The sequence below is a fragment of the Lissotriton vulgaris genome, chromosome 2_1 (assembly GCF_964263255.1).
Source record: "Lissotriton vulgaris chromosome 2_1, aLisVul1.2, whole genome shotgun sequence".
Taxonomy (NCBI): Eukaryota; Metazoa; Chordata; class Amphibia; order Caudata; family Salamandridae; genus Lissotriton; species Lissotriton vulgaris.
Window position 1 is genome coordinate 213,893,565 of NC_141687.1, and position 16,931 is coordinate 213,910,495.

General features: G+C 48.8%; 1 protein-coding gene across 4 annotated transcripts in view; it reads left to right on the forward strand.

Annotated features, from left to right (window-relative positions):
- The window catches only part of POR (cytochrome p450 oxidoreductase), a 532,686-nt gene extending 521,688 nt beyond the window's left edge, over nucleotides 1-10,998 (forward strand). For all 4 annotated transcript variants that reach the window (XM_086954766.1, XM_086954764.1, XM_086954765.1 and 1 more), the window contains one exon: nucleotides 7,997-10,998. In XM_086954766.1, the coding sequence (XP_086810892.1) occupies nucleotides 7,997-8,141 (145 nt within the window). In that variant the 3' untranslated portion in view covers nucleotides 8,142-10,998. The remainder of the gene's footprint in view (nucleotides 1-7,996) is intronic.
- Nucleotides 10,999-16,931: the final 5,933 nt, after the last annotated feature.

A 16,931-nucleotide genomic window follows, 5' to 3' on the forward strand; every position in this document is an offset into this window, starting at 1 on the left:
AGCTCACTCAAGGCCTGTGTTGCACTACAGAATTATTAAAACACAAACAGACATTGTGCAACTGTAATCCTTGGCCTCTGTCTCAACGCCAAGTGCTATCAGAGGCTAGAATCCTTTTTCAGATCAGACTGTGGCACAGTTCAGGGTATACAAATTGTTTCCCATGATAATGCTGATGATGAGACTAACAGTCTGCCCCCCCTCCCTCCATCACTCTTAGGATGGCCTTCATCTATATTTACAGAATGCTAGTGGGCTAGATACTTCTTGAGAGACCGAGGTAGACACTTAACCAAGGAAAGCGGCTATTTTGTATCTGTAGTCGAAAGGACAGCTCTAGTGCTACACTTATAGTTGCCTAATGTTGACCCTAAGGCAAATATATTTATTTATTTATTTATTTTCTTATATAGCGCAGGATTCGACCCCTGAAGGGGTATCTCCGCGCTTGCGCTTTTCCAGAGAAACCTAATAGTGACCATAAGCTATAGAAGAGTGAGCGTTGCTATATTTTATGAAGCCGAGAAATTAAATGTTTTTACGGTCTTCCTAAAGGACAGAAGGTTGGTGGTTTGTTTCAGAGTATGGGGAAGTGAATTCCATAAAATAGGGCCTTTATAGGAGAGAGCTCGGCCTCCCTGTCTAGCTTTCCTGATCCTTGGAACCTGGATCAGTTGCTGACTACTAGAGAGCAGAGTGCGACCGGGACTGTAGGGGTTGAATTTTTCTTTCAAGTACTTGGGTCCTGTGCCAAACAGGCAGTTATGTATTGTGCAGCAGATTTTATATTTTGCGCGTTGCCTAACCTGCAGCCAGTGGAGTTTGTCCAGGAGAGGACGCGATGCAGTCCTTGGCTGGGCATTGAGAACAAGTCTCGCTGCAGTATTCTGGACTACTTGCAATCTCTGTAGTTGTTCCTCCTTGGCCGAGATGAACAGGCCGTTACAGTAGTCCAGTCTACTAATTACCAGTGCCTGGATGAGTGTTTTCCTATGGTAGTCGGGTAGGAATGGAAAGACACGTCGTAGCAGTCCGATGACATGAAAACAGGATCCTGCTACTTGGTTTGTGTGTTCTTTAAGCAGAAGTGCCTTGTCAAGCCGCACACCAAGATTTTTTACGGTCTGTTTGCGGGTTGGTACTGGTCCCAAGTCCGGGGGCCACCATTCTGGGAACCACAGAAGCATGGCCTCCCTGAACAACATGACCTCCGTCTTGCCTACATTGCACTGGAGGCAGTTTAAAGCCATCCAGTCTGATATAACCCTCATTCCTTCCGCAAAAGACCTCTGTATTGCAGGCGTGAGTGTCTGAAAGGGGAATAAAAGCTAACTGTCGTCAGCATACGACACCGGGGTGAACCCATATGCTCTTGCAATGTCTGCCAAGGGGGCCACATACACATTGAAAAGTGTGGGGCTTAGGCATGAGCCCTGTGCCACTCCCTTGGTGAGCTCCCTTAAGATGGAATGATGGGAGCCCAATCTGACCCCTTGCGAGCGGCCCGAAAGAAAGCTCTCCAACCAGGACAGAGCTACACCTCCTATACCCACCTCCCTCAAACGACCGAGAAGTATTTCATGTGACACCGTGTCAAAGGCAGCGGATAAGTCCAACAGCACCAGAATCATAGAGCCTCCTCCATCTAGTGTCATCCTGATGTTATCGGTCACTGAGAGGAGGGCATATTCGGTGCTGTGGTTGGGCCTGAACCCAGATTGAGAAAAGTCCAGGCCCTCTGCTGCCTCGATGTATTTAGACAAATGGGTGTTTTCATGTCTCTCGGTCATTTTACTGAGGTAAGGCAAGAGGGAGATGGGTCGGAGGTGTGAGAGGTCTGTCCAAGGAAGTGCCGCGTTCTTTCGGATAGGGTTCACCACCGCTTTTTTTCCACTCTGTGGGCACACATCCTTCCCTGAGGGAATGGTTTATTTATTACCTCGGATCCTTCAACCAGGTCCAACCTCTATTAAGTCTCTATTGCTATTCAGCGAAGCCCTAACACACTCTCATAGCGCTTGGTCTGAGCCATACTTGCCTTTCCAATCAATCGACCTGTGGTCATGCAACATAGACTCTATCCCAGTGATTTAAAAAAAATAATAATAATTCACCAAGCATCCTACACGAGAAAGCCTGGTGGTACAGGCATCGATAAGTAATGGAGCATTATCTGATACAGATTTATAGCTACAGATTCCTTACCTTAGAATTATCCCCAGGTGTCAGATTGGACCCGAACATTTTTAATGAGCAGTACTCCTACGCGCCATTAGGTGCTGTCATTCTTCTCTGCGTGGTGTCTGCCGCAACGGAAGTGACGTGCGATACCTATAAAGGCACCACCCCAGCATATCGACGTCCGTTCTCTTCTTTTCGCGCCAGCCAGCGCAGATCCAGAGAGAGCTGCTCCCAGTCAGTTTTCGACTGACTTTTTTTTACTTTTTGTCTATGCCTTTCTGACATTTTCTCCTGGTGTGGTAGGATGTCCACTAGGAAGGCTGGCTTCAAGCCATATGGCGCCTATCACCAGCAGATGTCGGTGACTAACACGCACCTTGTTTGCTTCTGGTGCCTCAAGTGCAACCAAGACGCGTAGACGTGCATCGACTGATGCGCTATGCAGACCAAGTCCTTGAAGTAGCGCTCCCTTGAGCTCCTTGCCATCCGACTTGCGACAAAACGAAGGTCGCCATCCTGGTTGAGAGGAAGGTCCCGAGATCAGTGGCGGAGCCCAGGATCCTTGTTGCAGTCCAAGTAGTCTTCAGGTGAGACCCACAAGCGCAAGAAGAGTAACAAATCCGAGGTCTACGACTACGCCCCATCTATCAAAGTCATCTGACAAGATGAGGGAGTGTTATAATTCGAGGCCTGTCTCCACAATTGAGCCTGTGCCGGCACCTCTCCGAGGTTCCAGGAGCCAGGGCATCCCTCGCCCAACTTTGCGAGTTCTATGAGGCCATTCACTTCCTATTAGGCCGGCCTGCCGGCATGCCTCCCCTTCCTGGGTCTCTGCCAGTGGTTCCTTCCCCAGCTCTATTTGAGCTGCTTGGATCCTCAGATGGATCAGTACTGGCACTGATCGTATCACCTTGACCTTCCACAATGCCGGTCCCGAGATGATGATCCTAGCACCGCCTGTGCCCTCCGGCGGCGCCATCTTCATTCTCACCCCCTACTCCGTCAGGTATCCAGAGGGGCGTCATCCAATACTGACTGGAGCCATGCCTTCCAGTCCAAAGCCCAAGCCCTACTCTTATGAGCTGGGACTCGGGGAGTAATAGGAGGGGTCGATAGACCCTGAAGAATATCAGCCCCTAGACACCAACTTGGACTGGTGTGATGAATTGGCAGATGCCAGAAGCCTGGACTTCCTGCTGGGGACTTGGTCCAAACCCTGCACAGGGTCTCATGTGAACAGGATGATTGCCCACCGCCCCACTGCAGGTGACCCCAACTTCTTCACGCAAAACCCTACCATTGAGAGCTTGGTACTCCAAGCCTTCACCTCTCTTGTAAAACCTGGTGCATTCACTAAATTCGGCCGGCTAGGGAATCTAAGAGGCTGGACACCTTAGGAAAGGTAATGTTTTCTTCCTCCAGCCTGACACAGCGGTCCGTGAACACCACATACCTTTTGGTACATTACTCCTATGCCCTGTGGGATTCGGTTGCGTACGTGCTGCCCATGGTCCAGGAGGAGGCCTGAGACATACTCTCCCAACATATGTCTGACAGGAAAGATGCAGCAAAGTTCACAATTCGATATGGGCAGGCCATGATCAGCTCGCTATGCAGAGCGGTTTTCTACGTCGGTGGTCTCAGGGTGCCACGCCTATCTAAGGACAACTGGCTTTTTCAGGGATGTTCAAGCGTTGCTTATGGGTATGCCCTTTGATGGCTCCCATCTCTTCAGAGATTAGGGAGATTCGGCACTGGAGCACTTCAAGGATAGCAGAACTAAGTGCTTTGGCCTTTCCATAGCCCCTCGCCAACCTCAGTCCGCCTTTTGTTCCTTTTTTGGCCACGTAAGGGACTTCCAGCTGTGTCTTTACCAGCCCAGCCACTGCGGCACGCAAACTTTCCAGCCTCTATGTGGCCCAGGACATAGTACCTACAGACCGCCTGGATTGTGCAGCCAGCGGTCAGGCTAGTCCACCACTCCACCAGCAGCTGCAAGCTCCAAATCCCTTTAGTTTGCCCTCTTACCATCATGGGCACCCAGTAGGAGGCAGAATACGCCATCATCCTCCCCTCTAAAGGTTTATAAAATCAGACTGCTGGGTTCTTCAGATTATCCAATGGGGCTACTCCCTACCCTTTGTGACTACCCCTCCACCCATGCCACCCACTTGCGACAGGCTGACGAAGACCACCTCTCCTTGCTCCATCAGGAAGTGACAGCTGTCTTGGCCAAGGGAGACATAGGAAGGGTGCCAATGCCAGAAATAAGTTGTGATTATTCCAGCTACTTTCTGGTTCCCAAGAAGGACAGAGGCCTGTGTCCTATTCTAGATCTGCACCTCCTCAGTTTCTTCCTTAAAAAGGAGAAGTTCAAAGTGCTCAAGCTCGCTCAAGTCCTGTTTGCTCTGCACCCGGATACTGGATGGTAGCAAGGGACTTGCAGGATGCATACTTCCACACTCCCGTCCAGCCTGCCCACAGGCACTACCTGCGGTTCACGGTGGGCCACGGGCACTGTAAGTTTACTGTGCTTTCTTTTGACCTTACCAGTGCCCCTCGTTCTCCAAGGTGATGATGGTGGATGTAGCTCATCTGCGACCAGTCTTCCCTTATCTCGACAACTGGCTGTTGAAGTCGGGCTCACCCCATGCTATTGTCTCCCACCTCTAGACTATGGGGAATCTCCTGCACTAGCTGGAATGCACTGACAACGTGCCAAAGTCACACCTGACTCCCTCTCAGATGCCATTCCGGCTATAATACCAATGTTTCAGCCTCTATCCTTGATTTCAGTGCGAATTACTTTGAGGCTGCTGGGCCTCATGGCCTCCTGCATCCTGCTGATGGATCATGCCAGGTGGGATATGCGGGCTCTGCAGTGGGACCTGAAGTTCCAGTGGGCACAGCATCAGGGGAATCTTTCCGATTGCATCCAGATCTCGGAGGGCACTGCACGCCAATTGAATTGGTGGCTAACGATCCAGGATTGGGTCAACATCAGATCCGTCTCACTTCCCCAACCAGATTTCGCAGTTGTGACAGATGCATCGCTTCTGGGAAGGGGCGGCCACATGGGGGAGGCTGAGATCAAAGGCCTCTTGTCTCCAGCGAAGTCCGGGGCTCCACATCTACCTTCTGGAGCTCCGGACGATTCGTCTTGCACTCAGTCTGTCCGAGGAAGAGCAGTACTGGTGTTCATGGGCAACACTACCTCCATGTGGTACTGCCACAAACAGGGCGGGTGGGGTCATGGACCCTCTGTCAAGAGGCTCTTCGCCTGTGCACATGGCTTGAACACCAGAGCATATCCCTGGTGGTTCAACAACTGGCAGGTTTACTGAATGCCAGGGTGGACGAATTCAGCCGCAGGTGCATGATGGATCACGAATGACATCTTCACTCAGAGGTGGTGTAAGGTCTCTTTCAGCAGTGGAGAGAGCTTTGGTTAGATGTATCAGCCACGGAAGAGAACGTGCGATGTCAGCAGTTCTGCACATTGGAATTTCCAAGGGGCACTCGCTCTGCGACACTTTTCGTCGCAAGTGGAGTTGCGGTCTTCCATACGTCTTTCCGCCTATACTACTTCTGCCCAGAGTGCTGAAGAAGATCATGCGTGACCGGGCCCAAGCCATTCCTGTGGCTCCGGATTAGTCACAAAGAGTTTGGTATCCCGAGCTTCTGCACATGGCCATCGATCATCCGATCGACTGCCTCTTCAGGAAGATCTTCTGTCGCAGCAGCAGGGGACGGTCTTCCAACCCAACTTGTCCAGCCTCCACCTCCTTGCATGGAGATTGAGTGGCAGCAGTTAAGAGCTTTTGACCTTCCTCCCGAAGTCTGTAATGTTATCTTGGCAGCCAGGCGTCTCTCCACTAAGATGGTATACGCCTGTAAATGGAACACATTTGTTGCATGGTGCACAGAAAAGGTTGTGGATCCCCTCTGCCCCTCTTTCTGAGGCCCTTTTGTTCCTCCTTTCTTTGGCCCAGCAGGGCTCTGCTCTGGGCACACTTAAGGGCTGTCTTTCAGCTGATTATTGATAAAATTGGCAGAGCTTGAAATTCACCTTAATATTTTAGGAGTTTACAGGAGGACCCCCCGGAGTAGGTTTAAATATATAATCAAGTCAGATTCTTTAAAAGATACCGACTTAAAATGGAGCGTGTTCTTTACACTAAAGATAATTTCTACCAAAGCGCTGAGCACATCAGTTTTTTCTTTTAGACTACTTTCATGACCTTGCATTGATGCAAACTGCCGCTTTTTGATTGCAGGGTATTTTTCTACTCTGTATATAAGCACCTAAATAATCTCATTATTAATCTACCAAAAACAAAATAATGATATTCAAGAATGGAAAGAATGCCCTATCATGAATCATAAGTAGAGGTGAAATTGAGCGTGTTACGGAATATGAATATTTGTGAGTCCATCATAAATCATCTTTCTCTTGGGGTCCTCCGCGTCGAAAAACTCAAGAAGCGGGCCATAATAAGGAGACTTCATGTTGGCTTTCCTACTGTTTCCTTTCCTTCTGTGCTGAAATGGCTTTGAATAAGAATAATTCAATTCCCAGTTACATTGCAATTATATACTTCAGTAAATTGAAATGAACACTGTTCAAGTGCAATTAGTTTCTGAATAATTTTAGATTGAGATAAAGTACACCTCAAGAAATTATTACGTAGGAATTCAGTAAAAAAAAAACTTTCTGAGGGATCAAAAGAGGGTGGGGATGCACTGAATTATTTGTTTAAATCTTAGATGGACAAAGCAGACTGTTTTTCTATGCATACTCTTTTGTGGGTAGAAACAAATCAAGTAGGACAAAGGATAAGAAGCATTACCTACCTCTTATCAATGCTGGATTATTACCAATTACATTGTATCTGGAAAGATGAGACTATTGTTTGCATTGTTGCATGTACTGTGTATGCCCATACTTAGCAAAACGTTTTTTAGGCCGATTAAGTAAATTTGAAGTTGGAGGTGATAATGCACCCCTCAAATGTTAACTTAAACTTCAGGTATAAATTAAGGTTTAGACTGCACTTTGGAAATAAGAACTTGATTATGTCGAACTGGACATTAGCTATGTTTACTGTACTGTGCTTTTGTACAGCTTTGCCTAGCTATAAGGAAAACATTTGAAACCAGTTCTGTCAGGGAAAAACGATATAAGTAAAAGATCAATGCTGCTATGTCTTAATGGACGAAAATTGTGTTCTAGCTGTAAAAAGTTGGGATTTAGCTGTATCGGTTTATGTACATTATGAATTAGCACAAGATGCTTTATGAAATAATTGATAGAGTGAATATTCTGTGATCCCTGAAGCAGATTTGTTTTATATTTTTAGTTAACCCCAGATTTTGGAAATTTCCAAATGCTTTGCTCTGTAGTCCTCCTTCAAGTTTCAATAATTAAGATGCGCTCTCTTGGCAAGACCGCCTCTCAAAATAACTGTAGAGTGAAACATACCGCTGCTCCCTCAAGTGAAACTGAAAGGCAAATGTATCCTCAATTATTGACTGACACCTTGCTTTTAAGATGTGTAAATAGAGGGAGGACTCTGTGATGTACGCTTTTGGGATGAAAGATTATTCTAGATGCTTTTCTATGTGTATGCCTAGTCTGACAACGCAGCAGCCAATATAGTAATCAGGTCAGGGGTGGGTTGTGACATAAAAGATTGTATGCAAGGCTTGGTAGTATTTTGGGAGTGCAATAGTCATGTAAATGGACTGGTGAAGTGCACACCCGCACATTACTTCCTCACTCATTGTTTTTCCTGATTCTTCTCTCTGCTTTTAGCGATGCCCGATACATGGCCCGAGATGTGCAGAACACCTTTTATGAAATTGTGGCAGAGTTTGCAAAGCTGGAGCAGGCTCAGGCTGTGGAGTACGTAAAGAAACTAATGACAAAGGGCCGTTACTCCCTGGATGTCTGGAGCTAAAACTATCTTGGTGGAGACCTGCCTGTTGTCCGTTGAAGAAACGCGCATGGAGACGATACACAGAGAAGAATTACAGCCGTGGAATGCATAACAACTTGATGGTCTCCTCCCATCTGCCCCCGGTATATCATAGCAGACTGTGGCTTCCTTTAGCCTTCCCTTTGGGAAGGAGTAGCGGGTCTGAACTTCATAATTACTAATATCAACCACTGTTGGATTCCATTAATAAGTGCTAGCCATCAGTTTCTTTGACTTCACTCTAGTTTCCAAGGTTAAAAACAAGAAACCGAACATGAACATTTTAGTTTTTAAAAACAAATCACGGAAGTTTTTAATATAATGTAGTTTACCATTCTTCATTTTGAGGATTGTAGAGGGTCGGGAGATGCATTCCCCCCTAGACGGTTGTTCACCCCTGCCTCTCGTAAACTTTGTGTCCTCATTAATGAAATGTTCACAGGAAGAAAATCACTTATTCCAGTTTGTGCTGGCTGCTGCAGGCACCTCTCTGAAGGAAGTGTAGTAACTCTCCTTGGTTGCAGAGAACATATGAAATTCTAAAGTTAAAAAAACAAAAAGAAACCTGCGAAGTAACATTAGCACTGGTTTAGCAAAGCAATGAAACCCTTGAAGAAGAGCAGCATTCCTTTTTGTGTGTGGGCTTTGTGTATATATTGTGATTAATCTTGGTGCACACCTACACCTGCTTTGCGTCAATCATTGCACAAGCATTTGTCTAGTTTCTCTGTCGTTTAGCCCAAAATGCCAGTAGGCGCTTGTCTCTCTGAATGGGACAAGCGCAGACTCACCCGAGCTCAGCTGGACTTCTGACCTTAATGAGATATTTCTGCAGGTAGGTTGTGTGCAAAGAGTGATGCCTTAATAGCTATTGTCCTTACCTTTCTATGTCTTCTTTTCTGTCGGTCCTTCCCCTTGGCACAGATTCTCTTTTTCTTCGCGTATACATCACAAGCGTGATAAAGAAATGGCCACCAAAATGGATCACTTGGAGATCTGCCTACAGAAGCGAAGACCTTTACGAGCGCCCAGATCAGCCCAGATCAAACATCTTTCCATTTTTGCCCTGTAATGGCCTTCCCATTGTGTCCCGTGTGTCTGTGGATAAAATGACTGTATATGTACGTCTGTGTGCAAAAAGTGCAACTAACTAAAAAAAAGAATCGATCTCATCCACTATTACTGAACTGAGTCATGGAAATTACTGTCAACTTGCCTTTAGAGCCGGCGGCTTGTGTAGAAATATAACCGAGTGAGTATCCATTTCGTGGCTTGCGACAAAGGGATACCCTCCATCTATTTCCTATGTGACAGATGCTCTCATTGTGTAAGGGACCAGTGCTGCGCTGATGACGCATGGAGTTTCTATAGGAGCTCTAAAGGAAAGGTCTTCAGTGCAGGAGCTGGCACCTGGCCCTGCTGCCAGTGGGCTGCAAGGGCCAGAGCTTCTTTGAGCCCACGCCATCAGTTGCTGGGTGTTCGTTAAGCAGTCATAAAAGCGGTTGTTGCACTTTCCCACAATCATGTTCTTTTCTCTGGAAACCCTTTGTATTCTAAAATACTGTTAATGCCTATTGTAAATGAGTAGTTAACTTATGAGCAATGTCATACGAAAAAAATAATTAAATATTGCACAGACTATTTCTAACGAATGTAAATAATTTTAACTATAGCTTTGACCCTTGAATAAAGTATATCGTTTTCCATCATTTCACATTGGACAATATAACAAGTGCTTGAGTTATTCTGTAGTGTGTTACCTTGAAAATATGAACACTAATCGAGAAGTAGCTGCAGTATTGCTCTGTCTCAGTTTGTTGTGTCTGTTGGAGCTGTGAAGATCAGCAGGTGTATTTCTGATGGAAAAAGGCCGCAGCTGCTGGAAGGGGCGTACCAGGAGGCTGATCCGTTTTCAGAATGGTGATCATTCCTAGGTGGTGGATGAAAGTGAGCCAATCATTGTATGGTTTCAGCAAATATGCACTGCTTGTTCTCAACAAATATTTTCCAAAGGGAAGAAATCGAATTGTAAAGAAGTAGGTGCTTCGACCATTAGGTGTACATGTATAGTAGCTACCCAAAGAAGTGGGGTAGAAAAAAGCTCCACATACAGCACTGCTACACGCATTTCTGTTGCAGGTCATCCTCCGTGTGGTTTACCAATTTATACTGCTGTGTTTACAAAATCTGAAGCGAGCAAGTCTACTTGTGTCCTGTCATGCGTTTATACAGGCTTGGTGTGTGTGGCTCTGTACCAAAACTACTAAGGAAATACATCAGTCTTGGCGATGGTTTAGGTTGACGCTATCTGTCCATAGTTGGGGTGTTATAGCTTATGTACTCTTTTAAGAATCTCCATTTCACCCAATGATTTGGAATCTGGCGCTTGCAGATACAATTGGTGATTTCGAAAAATGGCCCAGAGCAAGTGCAACCTGCTGGATACACAGTGGACCAGATTCCAAAATGTGTTTGTATGTTTTGCAAAACATGCATTTATCGGGAAAAAACGGGATCCTTCCTCCACTTCTCAGATCATGGGTGCCATTTTATACCTTCAGACCTTATTGACTTTCCTTGTTCGTGCCTTTCTCTATAGCAGTTGGGGACTCCCGTGTTTGTGCTGCATAAATTGTTGTTACTGTGGATCTGTCACTATTTGGTCAACATTGTGCTTCACTGGTTAATCAACATTTCCCTGTTTCTGAAATGGGGGTTCTTATTTGCCCACTCACTGAGTTGCTCATTGTTAAGGTCTCACAAAGGATATCCTGGATATCCAATGCAAACGGTATCCTAGATTTCAGTAGTTAAAATAAAGTATTTTCTACTTCATAAATTGTCTTTTTTGTCATTTGTTCAGTCTAAAACCTTTTGCATACCCTCTTCTGTTCTTTATTGTCCTTCTAAAAGGATGACTAATACCATTCAAACATGAAGTGTGAAGAGCGCACATATTTTGTCTTTATATGTAATCAAATAAGTGGTACTCCAATGCAGAAAAAAGGCTAATTTCCACGTCACTCTGCCCGACTGTTAGCTATTAGTCCCTCGTTTTAGCTCTATATAGTTTTCACAGTACATCAGGCACTGGTTCTTTGATGGTCCTTCAAATATATGGTTGTCCTACAAACGCACGTACAGAGTCCCTGGGAGTTTCCTCTGGGCAATTGCCTCCTTTTAGCATTCAAGGTTGCCCAACAGCCTCGGGCCCTTCTCTAAATCTAAGTTTTGACTTCACCTTGTTATTACACGTGTCTGCTGCTGAGAAAAGCCGCAAGAGACTGCGAGAGTGCACATTAACCAAACAAATCCAAAGCGCAGCCTCCAGTTCCAAAACGGCAGCCGTTTGTATTCCCAACCGCATGTATCCTTTAATCCCTTTGCTCATCCATCCTATTCAGAATCTGTGTACACCCGTGGTTCCTGCGTGATATTTCCATACAAACATATCAGTACTCAATAAAAATCTAGGAGGGATTTTTTGTTTTATATAGCGCAAACTCGACCTAAAGGTATCAGAGCACTTTACATGAGCACCAGTTGCGTTATAGATGGACATGTTAATTTTGTTAGGCACAGGAAGATTAAGTGAATTGTCCAGAATCCCAGGATGTTTGCTGAAAGATTCTGTAATGTCAAAGAATATTATGTCACATACTATTATAACATGGATACCACATCCTCTCATTAATGTCCAGTGACTTAGATACCTACCATAAATATCCGCAAGTAATCTGAAATATTCAAGAGTAAGCAAAGTAAATAGACATAAGCCTGAAGAGAACATACCCTGCATCAGCGTTTCACCTACTAAGCAATGTCACATTCCCATATTAATTACCATATACATATATATCGTCAGTGGCGGTAAGCCCAATCATTATTATAAATCTCCAGCATGAGTTTATCCATAAACCCCATCACTTCTTACTGATCCCCCACGTAGGTTTTACTACAAACCATAATGTACAAATCGCATCGCACAAAGATGTTCTCCAAGTGTACATATGTACATATGTTCATACTAGTGAATCCTACAATATAATACGCTTACCTAGTACCTTAGTTCAGGCGTAATGCTCAAATATCCAAGAGTGAGTAAAGTAAATCTGAGGAAAACGAAGACTCTGCATCAACATATCTCCTACTCCGTAATGTCACAGTCCTGTATCAATTGGCATTATATAGCATTAGATAAGTTAAGCCCAATCCTTTGTTAGAAATCACCAGCATCAAGTTATTCCATTAAACCCGTCACTTCTAACCTATCCCCACGTGGGTTTAACTAAAGTGAATGATGCACAAATTGCGCAAAACAGTTCTCAAAGTACACATAAATTCATGCTATTGAATCCAACCATGTAATACTACTACATAATACCTTTCCTCAGGCATAACGGAGAAAACACCAACACCTCTATGTTGCAAAGTCATCCTGGGCCCTGGGCACCCCCCAACTTTTTGCTGACTGTAACTGGTGGTAACGGACTCTGAGCTCTGTTTAACCAGGGCCAGGGCCAAGCTAAAAGGAACACATTAGAATACAGTTAAGACACCCAACATACACTAGGGTACACTATGGTGTGGTGGGGTACCCCTGTAATTGGCATGACCTACCACCTAAGCCCCTAGTATGTAATAGGGCAGGGGATTGAAACTACCTAGAAGTCTCCAGTATCCTGGGGCATGGCAGTTTAGAGGCCAGCAGATTCTCTGCACCAGCATGTGTGCAGTGCTGAAGCCTGAGGTCAGTTTAAAAGCTGCACTGGTGGCCAGGACAGCTTTTAAACCTTAAATTGTGCCCAAACTCGACTTTGGGGGTAGGGGCCCTTAAAAATTAAAAACCTACAATGTTTTTGCATATTAGGGACCCCCAGGGTCACCCCTAGGTATCCCAGGGGTGGGGGTCAGTTATCTATAAGGAGCGCGCTTATAAAATGAGTTTTTATGTGCCTGGGTAAAGTGAAATTTTACATATCTGAAAGAAACCGGTTAGTATTAGATTCCTTACCTTAGAATATCCCCAGGCGTCAGTCTGGACCCGGAAACTTTTGCGTAGCAGTACCCTTACGCGTCAGTAGGCGTCGTCTGCGGCTCCGTGTCCGTCGTCGGCGTAGTTGGATCCGGGATGACGTCGCCGGAGAACTTAGACGCCGCCCTCGCGCGCTGACATCAGTTCTTCTTTTTTCCGCGCCAGCAGCGCAGATCCGGAAAAAGTGGTACCCATAGTCAATTTTTGACTAACTTTTTCGATCCTATTTGATCATTTTTCGAAGTCTTCTCGACTCCGAACGGTGCCGGTAGGGATTCCTGGATTTAAACCCTGTGAGGACTGCGACTGACTGATGTCGGTTACCGACCCTCACCGCCGGTGCCTTCACTGTCTCGGCTTAGACCACGACGACAAGGCTTGCTCCGACTGCTGAGCCCTGACGTCGAAAGCTAGGCGGGAGCGGTCCCGCAAGCGGCTCGAGCTTCGGCAGTCGGCCCCGTGCCGCAAGAGGTCTTGGTCCGGACGGAGGTCGAGGGACCGTTCGCGCGGTCGGAGCCATCATAGCTCCAGGAGTCACCATCGACCTTCGGGCTCGAAGTCGTCGGGTAAGCACAAGAAGTCGAAAAGACGTCATCGCTCTTCTGACTCCCCCCGAAGCTCGCACGACGCGGACGGTGGTTCGGGTGACACCGCCCACGCGGCTCCGTCTGAGTCACGGGCATCACTACCTGCTTCATACCCTCCGGTCCCTAGGCAGGATGCGATGCCGGAGGAAATAGAGTATTTCCTCGTGGCCATGAGGTCGCTCTCTCCTCCAATGGGCTCTGTGGCGCCTTCGGGCCCAACGGACCCATCTGGGGGCCCCAGCGGGTCGGGTGCTTCGGGCCCGACGCCGGCGGGTGCTTCGGCCCGACACCGCCGATGCCTTCGGGCCCGGCGTCGCAGGGCCCTGCTGGATCCGCTTCCGGATCCGGGTTGTCGCCGGTTGACCCGACGACCTCACCGGCGCCGATCCCTAGGGTGTCACCTCCGGCGCTGCCTTCGGACGACGCTGTCCCCGATGCCTCCCTCGATCCGGTTCCGGCATCGGGGCGGCGCCGCTTGGCGCCGTATTCGACGCTGATTGGAGATTTTTACTTCAGCGAACCGGCACCATCCTTTGACAACCCTGATTATCAGGAGATGGGTGATTAGGTGTATTGGGAGGGGTCTGAGGACCCTCTGACACGTGATGGTCAGTCCCAGCAGGACTGGACAGGTGAATTTGGGAATGCCAGTGATCTGGACACTTCGCCGGACACTGGTTTTGTCTCACCTCCTACCGTGGCTACGGAGGAGGGGGCAACCTACATTGTGGTGCTGACGCGGGTGGCCAGGGCCTTGGCCCTTGAGCTCCCCGTCGCGGCAGTGAGGACTAACCTCCTCACCGAGGTCCTTAAACCGCAGTCAAGCTCGGCTGAGCCTCTGCTGCCGTTTAATAAGGCCTTGACTGATGTTCTTTTGGGCACTTGGTCCAGGCCCGCTACAGGTCCGCCTGTAGATAGGAACATGGCCAGACGCCACCGCCCGGCCCCGGGTGACCCTTGTTTCCTGTCCACCCATCCCACCTCGAGAGCCTGGTCATCCAGGCCTACAACTCCCAGACCGCATTCCGGACGGCTCCACCCGATCGGGAATCCAAGAGGTACGAGCAATACGGCAAGAAGGTATTCTCCTCCCTGAGTTTGGGACCGTGGTCTTCCAACACCGCATGCCTCTTGGGCCGCTACACCCACTCTCTGTGGGACACGGTCGCGGACGTGCTGCCAGAATGCCCGGCGTAGGTCAGGGCTAAACTCACCCAAGCCCTTGCGGAGGGTGGAGATGCAGCACGTTTTTCCATCCGGTGTGGGCTGGATACCACCGACTCACTGGGCAAAGCGATGTCAACGACGGTGGCGATTCGTCGCCACGCCTGGTTGAGGACCGCCAACTTTTCGGCCGATGTCCAGAATACACTCATGGACATGCGGTTTGATGGCCGTCGCCTTTTTGGCGACAAGGCAGACCATGCGCATGAGCGCTTTAAAGACTCCTGGGCTACGGCCAAGTTCTTGGGCCTCTCGGCCCGTGCCAGCAAACGGGTGCCTTTCGCTCCTTTCCTGGCCAAGGAAGGGGCTCCCCCACATGTGCTGCCAGCCACGCACCGCAGACTAATTTCCAACACAGTGCCGGCCGTGGAAACCGCGGCGGTCGGGGACAACGGCGAGGTCCGTCCACACCTTCCCCCGCAGCATCTGCCTCTAAAGCCTCTTAGTCTGTTCTTTCAGGCCCATGTGACGGCAGTGGGGGGCAGGGTTCGCCATCACCACTGCCACTGGCTCACTGTCACTTCGGACGGGTGCGTGCTGCAAATCGTCCGAAGGGGGATACTCCCTCCCCTTCGAGGCAACCCCTCCAGCCATGCCACAGCAATACCACCGCGTATCGGTGGATCATTTGCGGCTCCTACAGGAGGAAGTTTCGGCCCTCTTGGCCAAGGGGACCATCGAGCGCGTTCCTGGGCCAGAAGTAGGACGTGGTTGCTACTCCCACTACTTCCTGGTACCCAAGAAGGGCAAAGGGGGCCTACGCCCTATCTTGGATCTGAGGAACGTCAACGGCTTCCTCAGGAAGGAGAAGTTCAAAATGCTGACACTGGCTCAGGTCTTGGCTGCCCTAGACCCAGGAGACTGGATGGACGCGTATTTCCACATCCCCTTCCTGCCGGCCCACCGGCGTTACCTGCGGTTCACGGTAGGCCTCGAGCACTTTCAGTTTACCGTGCTCCCCTTCGGCCTTACCAGCGCCCCACGGGTGTTCACGAAGGTGATGGCGGTGGTCGCAGCTCATCTGCGCAGGTTGGGGGTCTCAGTCTTCCCCTACCTAGACGACTGGTTGTTGAAGGCGGGCTCGCCCCAGACAGTCGTCAGCCACCTCCAGACTACGGCGGATCTCCTGCACCAGCTGGGATTTTCCATCAATGTGCCGAAGTCACACCTGTGCCCCTCTCAGAAGCTCCTTTTCATCGGAGCGGTTCTCGTCTCGGTGCAGTTTCGGGTTTATCCGCCCGAACAGCGGGTTCGGGATATTCAGGCTCTGATTCCGATCTTCAGGCCGTTATCCCGAGTTTCAGTCAGGTTGACGCTGCGGCTTCTGGGACTGATGGCCTCCTGCATCCTTCTGGTGCATCACGCACATTGGCGGATGCGGGCTCTGCAGTGGGACCTGAAGTTTCAGTGGGCCCCGCACCGGGGCAACCTGTCCGACCATTTCCTGATCTCGGAGGGCACTGCGAGACAGCTGCAGTGGTGGCTCACGGACCGCGATTGGGTCAGCGGCAGATCCCTCTCCCTTCCCCAGCCGGAGCACGTAGTTGTGACAGACGCGTCCCTCCAGGGCTGGGGTGGCCACATGGGGGAGGCGGAGATCAGAGGCCTCTGGTCTCCGGCGGAGTCCCGGCTCCATATCAACCTTTTGGAGCTGCAGGCGATTCGTCTAGCACTGAAGGCATTCCTCCCTTCACAGACAACACCACCGCCATGTGGTACTGCAACAAACAGGGCGGAGTGGGGTCGTGGACCCTTTGCCAGGAGGCTCTGCGCCTCTGGCAATGGCTGGAACATCAGGGCGTGACTCTGGTGGTTCAACACCTGGCAGGTTCTCTGAACGCCAGGGCGGACAAACTCAGCCGTCGGTGCTCGATGGATCACGAATGGCGTCTGAACTCTGACGTAGCGCAAGGCCTCTTTCTGCGA